General features: G+C 37.7%; 1 protein-coding gene across 1 annotated transcript in view; it reads right to left on the bottom strand.

Moving 5' to 3' along the window:
* The window catches only part of LOC130905970 (potassium/sodium hyperpolarization-activated cyclic nucleotide-gated channel 1), a 203,151-nt gene that overhangs the window by 9,591 nt on the left and 167,190 nt on the right, over positions 1-26,370 (bottom strand). The window contains exon 7 of the mRNA XM_057819798.1: positions 16,354-16,518. Within this exon, the coding sequence (XP_057675781.1) occupies positions 16,354-16,518 (165 nt within the window). The remainder of the gene's footprint in view (positions 1-16,353; positions 16,519-26,370) is intronic.

The raw sequence follows: 26,370 nt of genomic DNA, 5'->3' as shown, positions 1-26,370 counted from the left end.
ACTCGATTATTAGAACTAACTAATCGATAGATTAATCGATTACCGAAATGAACGACAAACTACAAAATGTTTGTTCTTGGTTTTTGATCAATTACAAAAAATGACTCTCAAAAACGCGACTTACAGTGGGGAGAACAAGTATTTGATACACTTCCAATGGGTTTTCCCATTGACAGTGTATCAAATACTTGTTCTCCCCACTGTATACTCCAGTACGACTTATAAATGTTTTTTTCCTCTTCATTGTTCATTCTTTGGCCAATGCGACTAAAACTCAGGTGCGACATAAAGTCCGAAAAATACGGTAATTTTTTTAGTGGGCATAACTCATATTAACTCGTAATTAAGATTAATTTCGTTACAATCATCGCCAACTAAACCCTGTAATACTTTTTGTTCTTTAAAAATCAAATCACAGTAAATCAGTAGTGCCTTTGCCGGTTGTAGACAACTAATGCACTCGATTTTCATGCAATCAATCAACTACTCTTATCAGTCAAATCAGCCATGGGCCGATTTTTTTGGCCAGTTTGAAGTAGTTACAAGTACAGTTTTGCATTAAAAAACAAAACAAAAAAAACACTATTTTTGTAAAACAATGTCAGAATGTTATACAGCAATTTAGCAACTTACCGTGAGTCATAAGCTAAAGATTCAGCAACATACTGTTAAGTACTTGATCAGAATGTTGTATTAAATACACCTGGTTGACGTCAAAACAATGTGTCGGTTATGATTTAGCCTTTTGAACGACAGATTTCATAATAATAAAAAAAAAAACATCAACAAAGCTCATGTTTTACTAAATAATGACCAAAATTGTAACTGAAAAAAAAATAATAAAGTGATTAGCTCAACCTACACAAATTACCACCCTTGAAAACACTGAAAACCCCACAAATAAACAAACATAAATAAATGAATGTACAAAACATGTATGAACACAAATATGAACATCAGCAACAAATATGAAAATTGCATTGAAAACAAACATGAGTGAAACAAGGCCCAGTCATAGACTTCACTATTAGTTGACTGGCAACAGGGCCGCTCCGTAGGGGGCCTATTTTCAAAAACTCAAAATTCAAATATTTTCAAAACTAAAGCCGCTAGCGACCAAAAAACAAAACAGGCACCTCCTTTAGGCATAAATGAGTCGTTCCCCAATAAAATAAAATATTTTCTATATAAGTATAACAAAATAAAATGGCTATAAAATTCTCAGATTTTACGCTAGATGCACAAAAATCACCAAATGCAGAGACAATCGCTTATATTTTCAGGACCAATAGCAATATTTAAAATATATTAAGTAGGGCTGTCAAAATTATCGCGTTAATGGGCGGTAATTAATTTTTTAAATTAATCACGTTAAAATATTTGACGCAATTAACGCACATGCCCCGCTCAACAAGATTAAAATGACAGCCCAGTGTCATGTCCACTTGTTACTTGTGTTTTTTGTCTCCCTCTGCTGGCGCTTTGGTGCGACTGATTTTATGGGTTTAAGCACCATCTGTAATTATTGACATTAATAATGGCAAGCTACTAGTTTGTTTTTTTTGATTGAAAATTTTACAAATTTTATTCAAACGAAAACATTAAGAGGGGTTTTAATATAAAATTTCTATAACTTTTACTAACATTTATCTTTTAAGAACTAAAAGTCTTTCTATCCATGGATCGCTTTAACAGAATGTTAATGTTAATGCCATCTTGTTGATTTATTGTTATAATAAACAAATACAGTACTTATGTACAGTATGTTGAATGTATATATCCGTCTTGTGTCTTATCTTTCCATTCCAACAATAATTTACAGAAAAATATGGCATATTTTATAGATGGTTTGAATTGCAATTAATCACGATTAATTAATTTTTAAGCTGTGATTAACTCGATTAAAAATGTTAATCGTTTGACAGCCCTAATATTAAGTCTTTGCCCAAAATAGCGACTTAATTTTTTTTTTGTGTGTGCAATTTTGACGTACGTTTTCAACAGCTAATAAATCACTCAATTTTCACATTAGGAACTTCATACCTGAGGAAAGGATGCAGAATCATCTTAATTTTACTCAACAAAAGCAAATTGCATTTTTCTATATACAATCACAACTTATTTCGGTGATTCCGATGTAATTATTGCCTCAGCACATCTTGCTGGCGATATGCCCCTCGTCGATATTTAGATTGAAATGTGACATAAAATAAAAAATGTAAAGGTAAAAAAAATAAAAAATTAATGGATGCAGAAATGTCCAGATTATACCCCCCCCAAAAAAGGGCAGTTGGCCGAAAATTACCTGATTATTTGAATGTAAAGTTACACTTTTGTGTACTGATCCAAAATCCAACATTGCGATCATACCAAAGCAAAGAGCTTTTTAAGTTGAAAATTCTTGTAAATAAATGCGTAAATCCCAGAATTTACATATATATGAACGTAAAACAGTCCAGACTCTTGGTCTAAAGCAGGTGTCCCCAAACTTTTTCCTGTGAGGGCCACATAACTTTTTCCTTCTCTGATGAGGGGCCGGGGTCTGTTTGTAACAGAAAAAGTGTGACGATTGCAGGCGTAATGTAAAAATATAAAAAATGATTGTTTTTCAGAAAGCCACAATCAAATAACCCTTTCTGGATTCCTCACGGAACAAAAGTAAATAAAATAAAAATAAAATAAAAATAATAATATAATATAATATAATATAATATAATATAATATAATTAGGGCTGTCAAAATTACCGCGTTAACGGGCGGTAATTTTTAAAATCAATTACGTTAAAATATTTGACGCATTTAACGCACAAATGCCCCGCTCAAACAGATTAAAATGACTGCACAGTGAAATGTGTACTTGTTGTGTTTTTCAGAGTTTTGGCGCCCTCTGCTGGCGCTTGGGTGCGACTGATTTTATAGGCATCAGCACCCATGAGCATTGTGTAAGTAATTATTGACATCAACAATGGCGGGCTACTAATTTATTTTTTGATTGAAAATTTTACAAATTTTATCAAAACGAAAACATGAAGAGGGGTTTTAATATAAAATTTCTATAACTTGTACTAACATTTATCTTTTAAGAACTACAAGTCTTTCTATCCATGGGTCGCTTTAACAGAATGTTAATAATGGTAATGCCATCTTGTTGATTTATTGTTATAATAAAGAAATACAGTACTTATGTACCGTATGTTGAATGTATATATCCACCTTGTGTCTTATCTTTCCATTCCGAAATACAGTACTTATGTACCGTATGTTGAATGTATATATCCATCTTGTGTCTTATCTTTCCATTCCACCAATAATTTACAGAAAAATATGGCATATTTTATACTGTAGATGGTTTGAATTGAGATTAATTTTTAAGCAGTAATTAACTCGATTAAAAAATTTAATCGTTTGCCACCCCTAAATATAATATAATAATAACACTATTAAATAAATAGATAATAACTAAATAACCCTGCCTGGCTTCTTCACAGAAAAAGCCAGGAAATAAATAACACAAGTTAAAAAAAAAAAAAAAAAAATTGTTCAGGGGCCGGACCAAATGTGGAGGCGGCCCGTATCTGGCCCCCGGGCTGTAGTTTGGGGACCCCCGGTCTAAAGCAAAAACCAGGGCAGTTATCATTCATTTTACATAAATATTTCAAGCTAAAGTTATGAGAACGTTTTCCATTCATATCTTTTTTTTCACGTTTCAAAGTGCATGCATGGTGCTATCTTATGTAATGATGACCTTGAATCTTCAACCAAATCACTCTCGAGACACTCCTGCCTGCTTGCACGCAGTAAAACCTTTATCCTATTTCCACCTAAATCTGGCGTTAGGACGCAGTGTTTGAGTTCATCGCAGTGAAAGCCACCGCGACGCTCCGCCTGACCCGGCCCCTTACGGGAAGCCGTGGCGCAATGTCTGTAAGAGCCATCTCATCAACTTATAGTGAAGTCTATGGTGGGGGAAAAAAAAGACAATAATTTGCCGGATAACACTTAATGGCATCTGTTATCATATCATAATAATGACGGCCTGATGACAGTCTTATGAACCTACCGTCAAATAAAGCATTACCGTCATACTTTAGTCCCACCATCAAAATTTAATGTAACAAAAACCACATGTAATGATGTTGATCAAGTTTTGCTAATCTGCAAAGTTTGATCCTATAAAACACAAAATAAATCAGATCTGAGCAATAATTCAGCTGTGAAAGCATACAAAAATAAGAATATGGCATGTGAATGGGGTATCTTTGTTTCCTGGATTGTCTCCCGTGTTGACATTGGTTATGTGTCCATACAGGTACTACTGTGGATGAATTAGCATTATGTGTAGAGGGAAGGGGTAGGGGAAAACAAGCTCTTGGAGGATGAATTTACGGGTAGGTCCAACTAAGCCAGCCTCTATAGATTCACTTTTTGTCTTTTTTTTGTTTTGTTTGAAAGACGCTGTTCGAATGTTGCAACTGGAATGAAGTGTTTACCTGGTGCCTACTCGTCGGCCAGGACACTCTTGAAAACGAGATGAGCTCGTCTCAAGACGGACTCCTGGTCAGGTGATTTTTAGATAGATAAAAGATCAAATGTGCAACACGTTACTTTGCTTTGCTTTTTTTTTTTCCTTGAATCAATGCAAGACAAGCATGGAACCAAATGCAGTTCATATATAAATATAAATAGAGAAAGAGAAACGATACAGTCATGACAACGCACGCGTCTTCCCTTGTATGAGACAAACTCCCCTCTTTGGTGATGGTGGGCGAGACAGGAAGTGAGGCCGCTCTGAAATGTGTCACTCAGAGTGCGAAGCTGTCTATTTTGTCTTTTAAATATAACAAGAAAAAGGGCAAATGCACATTTTCCACACAGATTAAAGGGCATCGTGTTGTGAAAGGCTGCGCGGAGACAAATTTAGATGCCTTTTTTTCCCGCCAAACTAAAGAATGCAACCCTGTCTCCTTGGACTTCCATCATTGTATAACAATGTGATATTCCGACTATTCTTTGGATAGTTTGTCATTGAATATATCCTAAAATAATTTAAATGACACTGAATTCTAGCCACTTTCTTTACTTCCGTTGAAATGGCAGCATATACGACTCACTTAAACAAAACAAAGAGCGAGACGGCAAAATTCACAATAGCCGTTTTCTATGTCTTTCTGCTACACATAGTATAAAAACACTCCATTCTCTGATTTGGTGATTAACTCTATTGGCTGCCATTGATGGGGATAGACATCCAATTCATTTGAACTAGCAGGGCTGGAGCGAATGATCATTCTAACCAATTTACCGTATTGGCCCGAATATAAGACGGCCCTGATTATAAGATGACCCCCTTTTTCAAAACTCAAGCTTGAAAAAAGACTTTTTGAACACCAAATTAATTTTTATACAGAAAATAATTACAGTACATCTGAAACAAATGATTATAAGAACATATTTCAGAGAAAAAGCATGTTATTTTGCCTCATTCAAATCTTAATATCTGAACATTTAAATATGTAAACTAAAGTGCGATCACATTCGTAAATGAATGGCTTCTGGATTTTGAAATGTAAATAAACCAATCTATTGTGATAAAACAACAAAATTGCAACAACTGCATTGACCGTCAAAGTGAAGTCTAATTGTAACTGTAGTCTTAAAACAAATCTGAATAAGGAAAAACATTGCAATAAAAGAATGCAAACTGCTTAAACTTGCTGAGATCTGTCATGACAGAACATTGCTTTAATGATATTTGGCGCCATCTAGCGTCGTGAATGGGTATAACGTCTAGACGGTGAATATAAGACGACCCCCACTTTTTCAGTCTTATTTCAATGCAAAAAACACCGTCTTATATTTGGGCCAATACGGTAAATTCACAGCAAATTGATCAAGCTACAGCTATCGATTACTGTATTTTAGCAGTCGATTAATCTATCAATTAGTTGTCCGAATAATCGAGTAATTGGATTAGGAACATATCACTTTCAAAATAGCTCTAACACAAAATATAATTCCCGAGTGTTTCTTCAAACTATGCAGAATTTCACTTTCATTCAAAAATTTAAAAATGCATTAAAAACATTAGCTTATATTGGTCTTAACAAGGAGCTGGATTCAGCCATGTTAAATGAATTACGTCATACCCACTGTTGCATTAGAGCGCAGTGTATCTGCACAAATCAATAAAACTAAGTGCAAACACTTTCAAAACAAACCATTACAACGCCACTCTAATTACCCGAATATTCGAAGCAGCAAAATTTGCTTCGAAGCGTTTTTCTAATCGAATTACTCAAGTTATGTGATTCATCGTTGCAGCTCTAATGAAAACAGCCACGATTGGACGTCTATTATCATCAATGGCACTGACAGAGCTTCCTAGGAGTGCAACCAAACGGTCTTTCTTGTAAACAGAGGGAGTCCTCGGGTTACGATGCCCTTGGCCTACGACGATTCGAGTTTGTGATGCGCGTACCTCCTCTGCTTTTTAGGCCTTGTTCAGACTGGCAGGCAAAATGAGAATTTTTAGCCCATCCAGATTGAAACTAAATGGCTATTTTGTAATCAGAAATCAGATTTTTGTGAGGTAGTTTCAAGTCCGATGTGGACAAGATGCTTCTCAGTCTGAACAGCTCAAATGGGATTTGACTGTCTGTGGCGTCTTTCTATGCTGGATGACGCCTCCATTGCCACAGCAAACTGTCAGGTGTGTCAATTATGTGGCCCAGTCCGAACCATAAGCGGAGTTTGACTTTTGGGGCAGGGAGGCACAATATGTTGATGACACAACGAAACGCAGTGTCAGCAATAAAATAAAATAAAACTTTATATAAAGTTTTATTTTATTTTATGGATTAAAGTTTCAACTTTATATTAATAAAAAGTTGAAAATGAGCGTTGTTTTTGTTTCCCATCATTCTTGAGGGGAATTTTAAATCAGGCTGCTTAGGCTATACTTTTCTTCAAGATCGTCATCCATTGAATATGGTACGCCCGCCAGTACCGTGCCAATGTAGTTACCCCAGTCCAAAATGAAGCCTCTGCGCTGCACTGATTTGCTTGATTTCCGTGATTTGGTGATGTAGTTATCTACCAGGTTTTAAAACATGGCCCGTCCATAAAAAAACAAACTTTTTTTCTGTTTTATAATGTAACATACGTAGTCAACGTAAAAAAGGCAATGTTTCACTGTTTTATTCGTAGGCTGACCTCTAACTGTTATTACTGTAATTCAAGTCCTGTTTGGAGTTATTCCGTTTAAAAAACGTCGATGTCTAAAATATGTAACTGTGGTTCTTTTCTGGCTTCAATTAATTGTTATCTCATTAATTAAAAGTCGACAAAACACTAATGTGTGTGTGTGCACTCCCGCGGCCAGGGGACACAATTTTTGACGGGAGTAACTACATTGGCAAGACACCGGTGGTGGCTCTGTTGTATAATTAGCGTCTTTAGTGGGACAAATTGAAACTCCGCTCACCATTTTACCGGTGGTCTCTAGCGTTTCATGGTCCACATTTTCAATCCTTGGTTCTTGCGACTTTAATATCGTAACTTTACGGCTTTTATAGTAATATTACTTTAATCTGCACGTACAGGGGTTGGACAAAATAATGGAAACACCTTTAAAAAATCTACAAAAACTATTTAATACTGTGTAGGTCCACTTTTTGCCAGCTTCAATTCTCCGAGGTATTGTTTCATACAACATGCAATTGTTTCCAAAGGAATTTTGAGCCATTCTTCAGTTCGAATACCCTCGAGCTCTTTTAGAGAAGATTGTGGTGGAAATCGACGTCTTAATTGAATCTTTAAACCTGACCATAAATGATCAATAATGTAAAGGTCTGGGGATTGTGCCAGCAATACGAGATGCTCAACTTCATTAGTATGTTCCTCATGCCCATAGACTTCACTATCAGTTGAGGCGATAAGGGGCTCGGGGCCGATCCGTAGGGAGCCTATTTTTAAAAAAATCAAATATTTTCAAAAACAAAGCCGCTAGCGAGCTAAAGCCAAAACAGGCACCTCTCTCAGGCATATGACTCTCCATGAGCAGCGACATAAAAAAACCCCAAAAATTCAAAGCCGTTCCCTAATAAAATCCCGATTATTTTTTTATACAAGTATAACAAAACTTAAAATGGCTATAAAAATGTAAAATTTTACGTTAGACACACACAAAAAAAATCACCAAATGCAGAGATAATAACCTATATTTTCAGGATCAATAACAATATTTAACATATCAGTTTTTGCCCAAAATAGCAACTTAATTTTTTTTTTTTTTTTTTTTTTTTAAACTAAGTTTTCAGCAGCTAATAAATCATTCGATTTTCACATCAGAAACTTAATACTTGAGGAAAGCATGCAGAATCATCTTAATTTTAGTCAGCAAAAGCAAAATTAGCGTTTTTCTATATACAATCACAACTTATTTAGGTTGAATTCCGCTTTTGTGTAGGGATACAAAATTCAACATGGCGGCCATCACAAAACAAAGAGCTTTTTAAGTTGAAAAGTCTTCTCAATAAATACTTAAATCGCAGAATTTATATAGATGTGAACGTAAAACAGTCTAGATTCTTGGTTAAAAGCAAAATAAACGGGCGGTAATCGTTCATTTTATGTGAACATTTCATGCAAAAGTTACGTTATTGTGTAATCCAACATGGCGGCCGTCAAGAATCAAAGAGCTTCTTAAGTTGAAATTTCTTGTATACAGTGCCCTCCATAATTATTGGCACCCCTGAAAAAGATGTGTTTTTTAGCTTCTAATATATATATATATATATATATATATATATATACACACACATATTAATTCAAACAATATGGGACCTTAATGAAAAAAAAAAAGAGAAAAATCCAACCTTTAATACAAGTGCATTCATTCAGTGGGGAAAAAAATCCCACATAAAGAAAAAATTATTTGACATCAAATAATGTGTGTCACTATTATTCGCACCCCTTGTGTTAATATGTTGTACAACCCCCTTTTGCCAACAAAACAAGGTCTGGGGACTGAGATGGCCATGGGAGGAGCTTGATTTTGTGTCTGGTGAACCATTTTTGTGTAGATTTGGCCATATGTTTAGGGTCATTGTCTTGCTGAAAGACCCAGTGACGACCCATCTTCAGCTTTCGGGCAGAGGGCAACAGATTTTGATTTAAAATGTCCTGGTATTTCAAAGCATTCATGATGCCATGCTCCCTGACAAGGTTCCCAGGGCCTTTGGAAGCGAAACAGCCCCACAGCGTCACTGACCCACCCCCATACTTCACAGTGGGTATGAGGTGCTTTTCAGCATGCGCATCTTTCGTGGCACACCAGACCCACTTAGAGTGTTTGTTGCCAAAAAGCCACGAAAGATGCGCATGCTAAAAAGCACCTCATACCCACTGTGAAGTATGGGGGTGGGTCAGTGATGCTGTGGGGCTGTTTCGCTTCCAAAGACCCTGGGAACCTTGTTAGGGTGCATGGCATCATGAATGCTTTGAAATACCAGGACATTTTAAATCAAAATCTGTTGCCCTCTGCCCGAAAGCTGAAGATGGGTCGTCACTGGGTCTTTCAGTAAGACAATGACCCTAAACATATGTCTAAATCTACACAGAAATGGTTCACCAGACACAAAATCAAGCTCCTCCCATGGCCATCTCAGTCCCCAGACCTTGTTTTGTTGGCAAAAGGGGGTTGTACAAAGTATTAACACCAGGGGTGCTAATAATTGTGACACACATTATTTGATGTCAAATAATTTTTTCTTTATGTGGGATTTTTTCCCCAGTGAATGAATGCACTTGTATTGAAGGCTGGATTTTTCTCTTTTTTTCCATTAAGGTCCCATATTATTTGAATTTAAAAAAAAATTATTAGAAGCTAAAAAACACATATTTTTCAGGGGTGCCAATAATTATGGAGGGCACTGTATATAAATGCTTAAATCGCAGAATTTCTATAGTTATGAACGTAAAACAGTCTAGATCCTTGGTAAAAAGCAAAAAACGGGCAATTATAATTCATTTTACGTAAATATTACAAGCCAAAGTTACACTAATTTTATCCATTGATTTTTTTTTCCCTCAGCGTTTCAAAGTGCATGCATGGTGCTGCCTCGTTGTATGCAGTAAAACCTTCGTCCTATTTCCACCTAAGATAGGGTTATCAAATTTATCCCGATAACGGAGGTAATTAATTTTTTAAAAAATGTATCACGTTAAAATATTTAACGCAATTAATAAATGCGCTGCACGACCCACTCACGCATTGTCACGCTCAATCTGTAATGGCGCCGTTTTACCTTTATAGAGAGCTAAAAGGCAGCGTAAAATGAGTATAGTGAATTTTGGCAGCCTTTGGAGACTTGTTTTAAATGGCTAAAGCCTTACAGTCCCTCTCCCTGCGATTGGAAATATCGTGGGAAGCAATATGGGGAAGCAAGGTAGTAATTGATCTTTTTCTTAACACCCTATTTTATTTCCCAACGCAGAGAAGATACATCAATTGGTAGCACTAAGCACAGTCATGGTTGCACTTCCCATCATGCATTTGGGCATGGCTACAGTATAATATACTGAAAGCTCAACAAATACACTAGATGGCAATATTTAGTCACAATGTACAAAGTCACATTTATCCTTTAAGAATTACAAGTCTTTCTATCCGTGGATCCCTCTCACAGAAAGAATGTTAATAAAGAAAATGCCATCTTGAGGATTTATTGTCATAATAAACAAATACAGTACTTATGTACTGTATGTTGAATGTATATATTCGTCCGAGTTTTATTCATTTTTTTTCTTAATGCATTGCCAAAATGTATATGATCGGGAAAAATTATCGGGAATGATTGGAATTGAATCGGGACCAAAAAAAAAGCAATCGGATCGGGAAATATCAGGATCGGCAGATACTCAAACTAAAACGATCGGGATCGGATCGGGAGCAAAAAAACATGACCGGAACAACCCTAGTAAGTACAGTATCTTAATTTTTAATTGCAATATATTTTAGTTTTTTTAACAAAGCATTTTGATGTAAATTTCGACCTTCACAGTGACTTACGCGGAAATTTGGGTTACGTTGCCAGCGTAAGAACAAAACTCGTTCGTAACTTGAGGACTCCCTTTAAATGCATTTTGAAAAACACCCTCCAAACATAAAAGTGTCTTCAAAGCGCGTAACGTTTACGGAACATGGACTTTACTCCGAGGAGAAAAGGTTGCCTTCATTACATGGAAAAACAGGTGTCGCCTTGGATAAAGTGCCGCTAATCAATGTGTTGTGTTGCACTGGAGCAGAGTGTCCTGACACGGTTACACTAACTCGTTGTAATAAGACCACGATCGGGCGTATTGACGTGTTAAAGGACGCACAAATACATGGACATGACAGTGACAAGCAACAGGAACAGGTACATATTGCAGCTCCACTACTGACAACACAATAGGCACATTGCAAACTTTTAGCAAATAAAAAAACAATTGAAACAGTGGGTTTTAAGACTTAAATCACTGTACATTATTCTCAGGGAGCTATATGACAAAACACAGATACACAATGTGCTTTGGTTGCTTGTGTGAGCGTGTAATTAGCTGAAAACAACGGTGAGCTGAGCGTATGGTCGGAGGAAGACGCTGGGCATGGCTCCAGCCGCCCAGCCGAGTGAGCAGCGTTGTGGGGAAACGTGGAGACGCACAGCCAGCGAACCCTTTCATGTTTTCGGGGTAATCAGCGCAACAGACGTCGCCCCACAACAAAATGTGTTGTTGTTTTTCTGTATTATCGTAACAGAGAAAGATTCTCAAGAAATGAATGTTTATTTGTATAATACAGTGGAACCTCTTAAGTTTGAAGGCAACAGAAAACAGGTTTTAACGGAAGAAGATTGAGGAATAGTATTTATGTTTATTGTGATTGATGAGAAAATGGTCTTCGACAGTTTTTTGCTTGATTGGCTAGGTAAACATGGACAAAATTTCTATAATGCGAGCAGAGTTTGGATTAAAATTATGATTGATTTTCATGGACACTAAAAATATTGATCCAATTAGATTACACTTTCAGCCTGAGCAAATTATTTTGACATGAGTATCCTGATCAAATACAGGTAGTCCCCGGGTAACTCGACTTACCTGATTTCGACTTTACAACGTCATATTCACCATTTTGTCTCCAGCTGTTTTTTTTTCTTTTCTTAGTCGCATAAACAGTACTAGTGCTGCAACGATTAATCGATTAACTTGAGTATTCGATTAGAAAAAAAGATCCGAATTAAATTTTGCTGCTTTAATTTAAGTGGTGTTTTAATGGTTTGTATTGAAAGTGTTTGCATTTAGTTTTATTGATTTGGGTGGATACACTGCCTTCTAGCCTGCCGCATTTCACATGGCTGAATCCAGGTGCTCCCTGTTAAGACCAACATAAGCTTTTGTTTGAGCTAATGTTTTTTTTTTTAATGCATTCATAATTTAGTTTAGGTATATTTAGCCTATTTTCGTGGGAATATGTGTCTGAAACATTTGTTAAGAACATTGTAAAAAAGTTAGCATTTTATAGCATTTAAACTAGCGGACTTTTGCTATGTAAGATAGCCAATTGTTCTTTTGTTGTACATAAATCCTCATTTATTTTTTTACACCGTTTGAGTCTCAGCTCAGGTAATTTAATTTTTGATGTTCCTTATCCGATTAGTCGATTATTCGAACTAATGGTTCATCGATTAATCGACTACTAAAATAATCGATAGCTGCAGCCCTAAACAGTACCTTATTGTACCTCACAGTATCTTGTTTTTTATTACTTTACTTTATTATTATGGCGTGTTTGGTCCTCACTAAATGTGTAGTTGTTCATCTTAAAAGACAGCAAACAAGGCAATTGTGCTTTTTGAAGCTTTTTACTTTTTCACTTTTGACAATTTGTAAAGCTGTAACTAGGCATGTGCCGTTACCGGTTTCAAGGTTTAACGTGGTATGAAAACATCACGGTTTCAAAACCACTAAAATTTTCCGTCATACTGTAGTTACGCTATTAGCCATTTTTGACGTCCCAAAAATGTAGCGATAAATCCATGGCTTGAAGCGGCAGTGCTTACCCATCCCCTTCCAGTTATTGTTCTGTCCTGTGTTTGTCGCTGTGTTGTAGAATGGACATAATTGCTGATGGTGTTGAAACTAAACCTGCGATTTCCCCCCTTACAAATAGACAAAGTCACTAGTAAGGGAGTACTTCGGCTACCGAAAAGAAACAGACGGCCACGGCTTAGAGGATGAAGGACAGCTGACGTGCAGGCAACACTTCCAACATGATTTCACAATTACGTGACAATCATCTGTCACTTTACATAAAATTTAGGGTAAGTAAACGCCGTCATGAACATTTCCCACCAGCTACGAGAGTTCACTTTAGTGTATTTAGCGATGGTAAAAGAAATACTCTAACTTAAGGTTGTTAACGAGGAAGATAACGTGGCTAGTTACCATGCTAAGACGGCTAACTGGTTTCCTCTCTACCATTAGCCTACTTTTGTAAAGTCTTCCGCCATAAACATCAGCAAATTTGCAAATATGTCGTGAAAAACAAAAAAATCCTGTTCAATAGAAAACTTTTTTTCCCACACACATCTCAAAATAACACATTTTAGAGCTATAATTGCAATACCGTGATACCAAAAAAATCCCGGTATTTTTGCTTATGGTCATAATACCGTCAAAATCTCAGACTGGCATATGCCTAGCTGTTAGACACATAGGTACACTTATGTTCAAAACAACACGCATTATAAGAATAAAACACTTGACACAATACAATTGAAGTTCAAACGTCTATCTAGTCTGATCAACATGTATATTTAGTACCCTAATTGTCAGACTCCTACTTTTTTCCCCTCATTTTGAATTCTGTGACTTACAGTCCAGTGCGGCTTATTTGTTGTTTTATTTGCGTTAATAGGTAACACTTTATTTGACAGCGGCGTCATAAGACTGTCGTACGACCGGAAAAAAATCTGCGATGGACTGAGGGCGCGAAGTTTCGAGGGATCACTGTACTTAAATACAACTACCGTAGTTGAACAGATTCAGTTCTGTACCACTAAACATGCATGAAAATTGGTCAGTGCTTAAAAAGGCGAGAAGGGTGTGGAGGAAATATGTTCCTGTACACTAGGGCTGTCCCAAACGACTAATTTTCTCCGAATAGTCAGCCGACTATTTTTACGATTAGTCGACTAATCTAAATTTGAAATTGAAATTTTTGCTGACGCTTATTACTTCACGAAAACATTTCGGAACACTTAAATTCTATTAAAGTACAAATAAGCATGTAAATAACAATAATTAATCACACATAAACAATGAGGTCAAATGCTGATAGCATTTACTAGTGCAAAAGAATGGAATTTAAACAGATTCGGAGCAATGACTTCGCCTTTCCAACATTATTCAAAAGAATTCTTAAAAAAAAAAAAAAAGCATTTTTTATTATAGTATACTACTACAGTATATATAGTAGTATTATAATAATTATAATAATTATTCATTGCCAATCATATTTTTCATAAAGAGTGTCATTTTAAAGCTATCCTTAGTGTAGAATCTGAATTCTGTAGTGTTATAGTATTTACATATTATAATATTAATTCTGAAGTATGTGGGACTAACTCCAGAAATCGTTATTTATATGACAAACATGACGTGGTTTTATTTTAAAATGTTCACCGGAAGTACGTTCTCTAAACCGCTAATCGTAACGTTTACACTCGGCAAAAAAAGCTCTTTTTGTCATTGCATGTAGTGTCAGTAATCATTTTTTTCTTTCATTTTTTTCGTTTGCAAATGCTGTTAACCAGCGATTTTTCGTGTTTGAAGTGTCACATTTTAACCGCAAGTTTGCGTTTTGGAGAAGACTGCCAATGTTTTATAGCAGACTAAAGTAGGTTGTCTTTTTTTCCCATTAGTCTCAATGTAGCAATGCTAACGTTGAGTGTTTAATATAGATGTGTTTCCTTTTTTTTTGTATGTCTGAACTGTAATTCTATGGCGTGTTGATGACCAATAAACCTCTGTGAAATTAACTCTTTTGACTTCAAATCGGCGAATTTCGCCGAGAGGTGAGAGATTTTCATGCCTGACTAAAGGACCATCTTTTGAGAGACACTACTCGACTGGTTTTGATAAAGGAACAACATTTTTTGAAATGTTTCATGAATTATTTGACAATTTTATATCATTACAATGTTGTTTTGTGAACGTGTTAACTCATTCTGCCCTTTCATATGATTTTTGACCGTTGTATTTCTTCATTGGAGTGGATTATCAAATTAATTTATTGGCTGCAATTCACTCCAAAATATTATATCTTATGGCTCTTACCAGACAATATTTCTTTTGGCTGTACATTCATTGTAGTTGCCATTATTTCCTATGAACACTAACTAAACAAGAGGTTCCACTGTAAAAGGAGAATATTTCATTGGTAGCCAATCGAAACTACAGTGAAATGACACAAATTTGCGAAAATTATTGCCCATTTTATTTCATACATGTGCCCCTTTTAAATTCTTACATAGCTAATTCAATAGCCAAGTTGTGTTGATTTATATTTGAAAATAAAAAAAGCACTGTTTTAGCTGAGCTCAGCTGGATTTTTTTTGTTTTCTTTTCGAAAGGAAAGTGAGGATGTTCCAGCCTGAAGCGACTTCCTGTTTCCTGTCACTGGCTTTCATCTAGTATTAAGTTGATTTAGAGCAGGGGTGGGGAACCTTTTTCCTATTAGGGGCCATAAAGTCCTTGGGTCATACTAAATTGATTTTAAAAAAATATATATGATGCAACGTCAAAGAAACATGTTTGATCAGCATTCTTTTGGTTTGATATGAGTAGGCCTTTTTTATCAATTGCTTTCACGATATTTGAGGTTCCCCACGCCTGATTTAGAACCCTCTTATTCTGGGGTGGGGTGCTGCTCATACCCAGGAGTGCAGATGAGTGGGGAGAGGGCCACACAACACATGCATGTAAGGTTAGCTTCCATCCAGTCGCTGGCGTCCAGTGAGGGTAGGTGAGGTCAACGCCTCCCCCGACCCCCTCCAGGACGGCGGCATGCGCTTCCACCCCAGTTAATCCAGCCATCAAGATTGGTTTTTACAAGGATTAATTCTGGTTCCAACACGTGTTAATTCATCAGGACAAATGACAGCATAACAAGGCCATGCGGCACAAGATGGCGAACACGATGCTTTCATGGAGGGAAGACGGCAAAAGTGTGACAAGTGATGACACAATGACAGGCAAAAAACAATTTTTCAATACAGTCGGGAAAGTCGTCATTACGAGGACCCTTACCGATGCGATCCAATCGGTCGATGGCCACAGTTTCGAAGGCCCGTCGCATCATGGGGTACTCCTCGAGAACCTCGTTGAAGTGGTCCACGGACAGCGAGAAGAGGCGGCAGTAGGTGTCGGCCCGTACGCTCGCCGTCCGTCTGCCTTTGGTGAGAAGGCAGATCTCTGCAAAGTGACAGAGAACAAATATTTGAACAAAAACAAAAATGTATCCGCTGGCTTAATTAACACTTTGGATTGGATTGGATTGGATTGGATGTCTCTCACCGTCAATGACACTAAAACATGATGATTCACCCCTAACCACAAAGCTTGATCTCTTTATCTCTACTGTGCTTCACTTCTTTTTGATCAAGTTGCAACTTAGCTAAATGCCTGTGACACATTAGCATGTAGATGAACCTTCAACATGAAGGTACTAAAGGAGACGCATACGTCAAGTGTAAATAAACTCTGTCACTTGAGCAACGCTGAGACCATTTATCATCAGCCGCACGGCTAATGGCCCCTTAATGCAATGCAGTCGTGTCCTGTCAAGCATCACACCGCATCGCTGCATTGCACCAACCCAGCTGTCTCTTTTTCAGTCTTTAGGCATGCCTACGCGATATGAAGGGACAGAATCGCTCTACATTGCGTACCTCAGAACCACGTATCAGCACGTCCATACCATTTATCACTGTTTTCAACACACAGATAGTAAATGAGGATTCATTTATGTGTCAAACACATGTTTTACTTTGTCCAAGAGGGAGAAATAATAGTGTGGGTATAGTGCAGGTGCGTCCAAACTGCAGCCTGCGGGCATTTTTTAAGCCATGTGGCATTTTTTTTTGAGTATGTGGCAAAATGGATTTTGGCATGTGGCATTTTTTGCCATGTGGTATTTTTTTGGTATGTGGCAAAATTGATTTTGCCATGTGCCATTTTTTTTTTTAAAATGTGGCAAAACGTATTTTGGCATGTGGCATTTTTAGGGCATGTGGCATTTTGTTGCATGTGGCAAAATGGATTGAATGCCACATGCCAAAATGTATTGTGCCACATACCCCCAAAAAATGCCACATGCTAAAATACATTTTGCCACATGGCAAAAAAAAAAATCCAACATAGCAAAAAAATGCCACATGCCAAAATACATTTTGCCACATACCAAAAAAATGGCACATTGCAAAAAAAAAAAAAAAAAAAAAAGCCACATGCCAAAATGCATTTTGCTACATGACGAAAAAAAAATGCCACATGCCAAAATGTATTTTGCCACATACCAAAAAAATGCCACATGGCAAAATACATTTTGCCACATACCCCTCAAAAAATGCCACATGGCAAAAAAATGCCACATGCTTAAATACATTGTGCCACATGGCAAAAAAATGCAACATGGCAAAATCAATTTTGCCACATACCAAAAAAATGCTACATGGCAAAAAAAAAAAAAAAAAATGCCACATGCCAAAATGTATTTTGCCACATACCAAAAAAATGCCACATGGCAAAATACATTTTGCCACATACCCCTCAAAAAATGCCACATGGCAAAAAAATGCCAAATGCTTAAATACATTTTGCCACATGGCAAATAAATGCAACATGGCAAAATCAATTTTGCCACATACCAAAAAAATGCTACATGGCCCCCCCCCCAAAAAAAAAAAAAAAAAAAAAAAAAAAAAAAAAAAAAAAACATGCCAAAATGCATTTTGCCACATAGCCCAAAAAATGTCACATGGCAAAATGTAATGCCACATGGCAAAAAAATGCCACATGCTTAAATACATTTTGCCACATGGCAAAAAAATGCAACATGCCAAAATACATTTTGCCACATGACGAAAAAAAATGCCACAAGCCAAAATGTATTTTGCCACATACCAAAAAAATGCCACATGCTTAAATACATTTTGCCACATGGCAAAAAAATGCAACATGGCAAAATGCATTTTGCCACATACCCCAAAAAATGTCACATGGCAAAAAAATGCCATATGCCAAAATACATTTTGCCACATGACAAAAAAAATGCCACATGCCAAAATGTATTTTGCCACATACCCAAAAAAATGCCACATGGCAAAATGCATTTTGCCACACACCCAAAAAATGGCACATGGCAAACAAAAAAAAAGCCACATGCCAAAATGCATTTTCTCACACGGCAAAAAAATACCACGTGCCAAAAGGCATTTTGCCACATAGCCCCAAAAAAATGCCACATGCCAAAACACATTTTGTTTCATGGCAAAAAAAAAAAAAAATGCAACATGGCAAAATCAATTTTGCCAAATACTACTTTTCATTCTCGGGCCTGCTGTGAAATAATGCAAAAATATGGTAAATGGTGTTACACTGGTATAACTTAGTGCCTTTCCACCTTTTAAGGCTCAATACATTTGTGGAACAAAACATATAAAGTAAATTGTCATCGGTTTAATTAAATTAATTAAAGGAAAAATAAATACCTTCTCAGTGTTTCAATGACTTTAGTCTAGGGCTTGAGAAAAAAAAACAACCTAATTTTAAAATAATAAATTCACTTAAAAAAAAAAAAAAAAAACAGTCAGTAATACTGCATTTGATAGTTCCCACTCTGTATATTCGCCATCTTTCCCAGTAGTGATCAATGATAACTTCTTTGTCCGTTTTGCTTTGTCTTCTTTTTCCCGTAATGCCGGCCGTTGTTTTATGCGCCGTGATGCCCGTATCGTGGCGGTACGGGACAAATACCGTTACACTCTTAATATATACAGTATATTGCAATTTCATTATACTGTATCTCTGGATTGATTTGTTTCCCACTGCCATTGACAGTCACTCTCATAGCGTATATACATAATAATAGGTCGAAAATTATCAATGGTTCCAAATGACATGTAAATATTTTTTTTTAACGCGGGTAGAACAAGGCATCAACATTTCATGTTCACCTAAGAAATTTACCATATTCCATTATCAACAACATAAAATAAACACATTCGACTGTGAAACTTTCCTTTCTGCTTTGTAGTCATTCATCACTTTCACCGCTATTTGTCTTACATCTGTACATCAAGCATGTACAATTACTGGGTTTTAAAGTTCAGTTTGTCTTTGTGCAATACTGTGAAATAAACCCCCCCAGACAAGCTACGTATCTGACGGAGCGCAGCCCTTTTTCTTTTGTCGTCGATTCAATCTTCACTTCCGGAGTTGTGCTGTGATCTTCGGTAGGAGCGTGTCATGAAAACAGAGCACTGAATGTGCGCGCCACGTTGGAGCAACACCCTCACGCTGGGGGTGTGAACACGGTGCGAATGCTGTGATGACGTGACGAGGCCAGATTTAACAGGGCACCTATTTCTAAACTGTGAGGCTTGACGATGATGGTCGTCCAATCGCGAAGCTCGTTTTATCCTTCTGCTCTGAATTTAAAATTAGTTTATCACTAGGAGACGTCCAGTCCATTTGAAGCAGGAAGGACGGAAAGCCCTATTCTAGTGGAAGATTTTGGTAGCATCCGTAGAAATAATATTTCCATCTATTCACAATAATCATACGTAAAAGATGCCACGATTACGATGTATATGTATGTGTATAAATATATATATATGTTAGGGCTGTCAAACGATTAAAATTTTTGATCGAGTTAATTACAGCTTAAAAATTAATCATAATTAATCGCAATTCAAACCATCTATAAAATATGCCATATTTTTCTGTAAATCATTGTTGGAATGGAAAGATAAGATGGATAAAATGGATATATACATTCAACATACGGTACTTAAGTCCTGTTTTTGTTTATTATAACAATAAATCAACAAGATGGCATTAACATTTTTAACATTCTGTTAAAGCGATCCATGGATAGAAAGACTTGTAGTTCTTAAAAGATAAATGTTAGTACAAGTTATAGAAATTTTATATTAAAACCCCTCTTAATGTTTTCGTTTCAATAAAATTTGTAAAATTTTCAATCAAAAAATAAACTAGCAGCCCGCCATTGTTGATGTCAATAATTACACAATGCTCATGGGGGCTGAAGCTCATAAAATCAGTCGCACCCAAGCGCCAGCAGAGGGCGACAAAACTCCCAAAAAACACAAGGTAACAACTGGACATTGCACTGTGCTGTCATTTTAACCTGTTTGAGCGGGGCATATGCGTTTATTGCGTCAAATATTTTAATGTGATTAATTAAAAAAATGAATTACCGCCAGTTAACGCGATAATTTTGACAGCCCTAATATACATATATATATATATATATATATATATATATATATATATATATATATATATATATATATACATACAGTATATTATATACATATACACACACACACATATATATATACACATATACATACATACAGTATATTATATACACATACATATACACATATATACACATACATATACATATATCTATATATATATACACACATACGTACTTAAGTACGTGCGTATGAATGTATATTTTTTTCCCCCTCTTCATTGGGAATTCTTTGGCTGGTGCGACTTATCCTCAGGTGTGATTTATAATCCAAAAAATACGATAGTATTCATCATTTCATCGTTCATTCATCGTTCATTGTCATTAAAAATCACTACCTTGATAATAACTTTATTCGAACTTCTCATTCCAGCAGTAATTTCTCACTTAACAATGTTGCCTCATGGGCTAGACCCATGTGTCATTGGCCCTCGTCGCGTTGTGACTTTGAGTCTTTCTTCATGTCCAGCTCATTAACATGCTAATGGTGTCCTGTGGCTGCTTTTTATTCCTCGCTCCTCTTTCAGTCTCTACCTACTTTTTGCGTGAATCATCAACGAGAAAAGGAAAAACAAAAGGAGACCGGTACTTCGCTTGGTATGACCATCTGCTCCCAACCGACCGACCGACTCAGGGCTCGCCAGTGCACACACGCGCGGGTGGCATTACCAGCTGGACGGCAGGGCAACAGCTGGTGGCTAGCTACAGGCACAACACGGCAAAAAAGAATTATTGTACTCTGACTGTTCTTGACAAAGGCGTAATGAGTATGTACAAGTATTAGCTCATCCTTCTGTTGTGAAATCAAATGAGTTTATCACTGGTAGATGTCTGATACGTTTGAAGTGGGAGGGTCTAGCAGCGAATGAACGAACTTCCCAACAGATTGGACGTCGAGCACCGAGAAAGGCAGTCATTGAGTTAAAAGAGGATATACGGTGGTACCAGAAGATATCAAAGCTTCAGTACGTTCAAAATTCATTTAACGAAAAAATGTGTGAAAATTTTAAAAGTCACGCCATCGACGCACCGTAAGATCCTGCTGTTCCATTGGTCAGAATTAGGGCTGTCAAATGATTAATATTTTTAATCGAGTTAATCACAGCTTAAAAATTAATTGTAATTAATCGCAATTCAAACCATCTCTAAAATATGCCATATTTTTCTGTAAATTATTGTTGGAATGGAAAGATAAGACACAAGACAGACATAAACATTCAACATACTGTACATAAGTACTGTATTTGTTTATTAAAACAATAAATCCACAAGATGGCATTAACATTCTTTCTGTTAAAGGGATCAACGGATAGAAAGACTTGTAGTTCTTAAAAGATAAATTTGAGTACAAGTTATAGTAATTTTTGTATTAAAACCCCTCTTAATGTTTTCGTTTTAATTTGTAAAATTTTCAATCAAAAAATAAACTAGTAGCTCGCCATTGTTGACGTCGCCGAGCGGGACGTCACATGGGCTCCCTGCCGTTCTTCCATAGTGTCTTTAACTACGTAAGGTAGTGATTGAAATGCACCACAAAGTGTCAATGTAAATTACTTAGAAATCTAGCCAATGAGTGTGTTTTGTGCCTTGACTGACGCCGTAGCTCCCTGTTTTGTTTTTTGTTTTTTTAGACTGGGTCTATTGTGATTCACGCAAATTTTAGTGCTGGCTTACGAGACGTCTGATACTCTGTATATTGTGACTAAATATTTCCATCCAGTGTATTTGTTGAGCTAAACGAAATGTTTGAATAGAGTTTGACCAAAGTCTGAGTAATTTTCATGCGTATTTTGCATCGCTATTTTGATTGGGAATGTCAGTTCTGTACATTGTTGTTTAACTGTGTGAAAATAGGGCCTCATTAATACAGATTGAAGCGCTTTTCTTTTTGTGAACATTATTTTTTTTTTTTGCGATAGGAATATTATTTTTGTTGTGCTTTCACTAAATGATACTTATGTTTGTTGTGAAGGAGTTGCCAATAAACGGTGCGGTCCAATGAACGCCTGTGTCCACTCGCCTTTGTTTGCCTTTTAGCTCTCAATGTGCAAAAAACTGCGTCATTGTAATCTGTTTGAGGCAACGCATGAGTGGGTCATTCCACGCATGCGTGAGATTAATGCATGTTTTAAATTAATTACAGATCTAGTCAAGGCAAAGACTGACTAAGTTTTATGTGTATTTTGCATAGCTATTTTGATTGGGAATGCCAGTTCTCTTTGCATTGAGCGCTTTTCTTTTTGTGAACATTATTTTTTTGAGAGATAGGAATATTATTTCTGTTGTGCTAAACCCTAAACCCTAACTCCCTAACCCTAAATGATACTGTAGCGACTTAACTGTTCCGCCCAAATGCATGATGGGAAGTTGGGCAACCATAACTGTCAATGGTGGCTGCAAATGGTATCCAATATGTTCTGCATTGTGTTCAATTAAGCTGTTAAGAAAATTATCGTCCCCTGCTCCGCCCAAATGCACGATGGGAAGTTGGGTAACCATGACTGTTAGTAGTTGCTGCAAATGGTATACAGTATGTTCTGCATTGTGTTCAATTAAGCTGTTAAGAAAATTATCGTCTCCTGTTCCACCCAAATGCATGATGGGAAGTTGGGCAACCACGACTGTTAGTAGTGGTTGCAAATGGTATACAGTTTTTTCTGCGTTGTGTTCAATTAAGTGTGTCAAGAAAAAGATCGTCTCCTTTCATTCTTCCCCATGTCGTATGCTACAATACTTATATTTGTAGTGAAAGAGCCAAAGCTTAAGCCAATAGAAGGCGCGGTCCAAAGAACGCCTGTGTCCACTCGCATTTCCCTGCCTTCTCGCTCTCAATGTGCTAAAACGGCGTCATTATAAACTGTTTCAGGCAACGATTGAATGGGTCATTCCGTGCATGTGTTAACTGCGTCAAATATTTTAACATGATTAATTTTAAAAAATTAATCACCGCCCGTTAACGCGATAAATTTGACAGTCCTAGTCAGAATCTTTACCATCATGCTAAGTACCGGGATCCTGCTCTCCTATTAGCCTATTGCTGGTATCGCTTACGTTTTCAGACTATAATTTATCCGCTGGATACTGTGTTGAAAGCATTTCAAACATATTAAAATCAATATTTATGTAGAAAATAAAAAGAAATGTCCCTTATGTGTTTAAAAAGCCTGATTTATGCCTGAAATGTGGCTAACTGCCACTAATCATACGATTTATTTGTTTCAGATTACCTTATCTCTACACACACACACCTATTTAAATCATTCACTACATAATAACTGCATATCCAGACAGTGATCGCTGGCGTCATATCCAGAGAATGATTCGTCTGAATGAGCTGCTCTGCCCTACATGTCCGCTCCATGCAGAACCTCAATGAAGAGCCCAGTAGCTCGGCGCACTGACAAATGAACAGACAGCATATGACAGCAACCCCCTTAGTATTGTACACATGGCAGCAATACAAAAAAAAAAAAAAAGAGGACCAAATTTTTGCCCTTTGATTCTTGCCTGCGAGACACGAACCACGCCAAAGTGGAAGTATTCTTAGAATCCTCCGCCCGCCTCTGTAGTGCCTGTCGAACTCAGCATAAAATATGCAGGCGCGTCTTAAAATAGGAAACTTTGCCGTCACACTGAGACGACACTGATTTGTCTGAGTAAACAAGAGGCGGCGGGGTTGCATCTGACATTTAAAACATTGATGGTATCCATACTGAGATGTGGAGAGAAAGAAAAGAACAGCAGAGAAAAAGCTTCTGATTATCTGCAGAATGAACGTCCAATCCACTTTTTGTCAGTGCCAAGAGTGTGTGGCGGGAACATATAGAGTAGGGGCGGTGGAGTGTGGCAATGTGTATGCAATGTGTATCCGTGTACCAGGGTGGTGGTGATGTTTGTGTGGGCGGGGGTGTGGGCAACCTCTGTGTCCTCGGGGATGCCTGATCCACGCCTTGGCCTCCTCCAGCGGCCAGATGAGCGCTTACATAACGACAGAGGGGCTGACAAGCGGCCAATGCTGCCTAATGAGAATCTGCATTAATTTGACTTCAAGAGGCAACCAACGCACAGCCTCGGGTGCATCTCAGCATGCATCAGCATGTACACTAACTATATAATGCCTGACCAAGAGTGTGGTGAACAAAGCAGCACATAAAGTTACTTGTTGCGTGGATGTGAACATAAACAAAAGTAGTGTGCTGCGCTTAACTTAATTTGCTCCCAAAAACGTATAAATATGTTCTATTTTTAATTGTTTCAGTGTCCCAAAGACGTCATTTACGTATTTTTTCACAAGACACATCTCTAGGTTCTGATGCAATTTAGCCCCAAAGCACAATGCTGAAAATCCATTTTAAGGCAATAAAACTGGCCACTGGAGAGCAGTAGCGCATTTTGTAAGACCCGCAACCCGATTCAACCGAACGAACGGCTGGGCCGCACGGCCGGGGCGCCGGCGGAAGACGAACAAATGGACGACCAGGATGCCAGGCGCGGGAAGTCCGAGCAGGACGACCGGGACCACCAGTGCAGCAGATGATGCAGTCCGTGCTGCTCGCCGAGTAGAGCCTGCGCCCGACGCTCGCGTCCCCGCTACCCTCCAGTGTCCCGCGACTCAGCCGGAAACGCGCATGGCCAAACCAGTTCCCCTCCAGAAACACAACATGCCACGCACAAGTTCAACAGGCGAACTCCGCCACGAGGCAGTGGTCACCAAAAAAGAAAGACTCAAAGAAATCCATCTTGATGAGACAGGCTGCGATTGTTGTGTATTTGTTACACTTATAAATATTAGAAGGATCAGGCCGTTGCGGGTGAACACCGTGTAGCACACATTTTTAATCTCACTACTTTGCACTGCGCCGCACACATCAAACATGAACATTTATTCCCCGCAGACCCAGACATGACATGTGAAACAAGGATGTGCTTCCCAGGGCGACTCAGCCTGTGTTGAGAATGATTGACCAATTACGGGCCAATGACTGCATGAACATGACTTAAATTTTGTGATGGTAGGGAGTCTAAGGTCGCTTTCACAATAGCACTGTTTAGTCCTTTTTTAACTAACCAGAGTTCTTTTTTTAGATCAGGGTTTCCCCTACAAAAAAAAAAAAGATTGTGGCGCACCGCCACACCAAAATAGAAGCTGCCACGCATTTAAAATGAGATGTTTTCTTTAAGGCCGCTTCAAACTAGCGGCAGCCTAGAGAAAGAAGGGCTCAGCGGCAACCTATTCATTGTGTATTGTAATGTCCGTAACTAAACGCAGCCCCCTTAAGAGACGATCGGACTGGGGAGCTGTGACGTAGGGGGAAGCGAGTAGGAAGAATGGGAGAACGGGCGAGATAGCGAGAGATAGCGGTCGCAGCAGCCTGCTGTTATTTTGTTATTGTTTATTTTCATTATTGTTGCCACAATAAGATGGGTAATCCAATACCGACTTTTCTCCTTCTTCCAGGGCATTGCAGTATTTGGGATCAGATATTTCGGTGAAAGTGAGCGGTGGACAGCCGTCTTGGACGGAACGGCAAGTTTGAATGAATTTGCGCCGAGAGGCGGAGCCCAAAATAGAGCGTTGCTCTATTTTCAGAGCCCTGCCGCACTAACGTCAACAACGCATCCAATAGCAAAGGGAAGGCATACTTATATCTGTGCTATCAGGCTGTTTCGGCAAACGGATATGCCAAGTTTTGCGAGCCCAGGGACAATCGAAAAATTACTTTCATACCTCTCCTTGCTAAGCTAAATGGTACCTCGATGTG

Source organism: Corythoichthys intestinalis, chromosome 17 (genome assembly GCF_030265065.1).
Source record: "Corythoichthys intestinalis isolate RoL2023-P3 chromosome 17, ASM3026506v1, whole genome shotgun sequence".
Classification (NCBI taxonomy): Eukaryota; Metazoa; Chordata; class Actinopteri; order Syngnathiformes; family Syngnathidae; genus Corythoichthys; species Corythoichthys intestinalis.
Note: the sequence above shows the minus strand (reverse complement) of the source record. Positions and strands in the feature narration are given on the sequence as shown.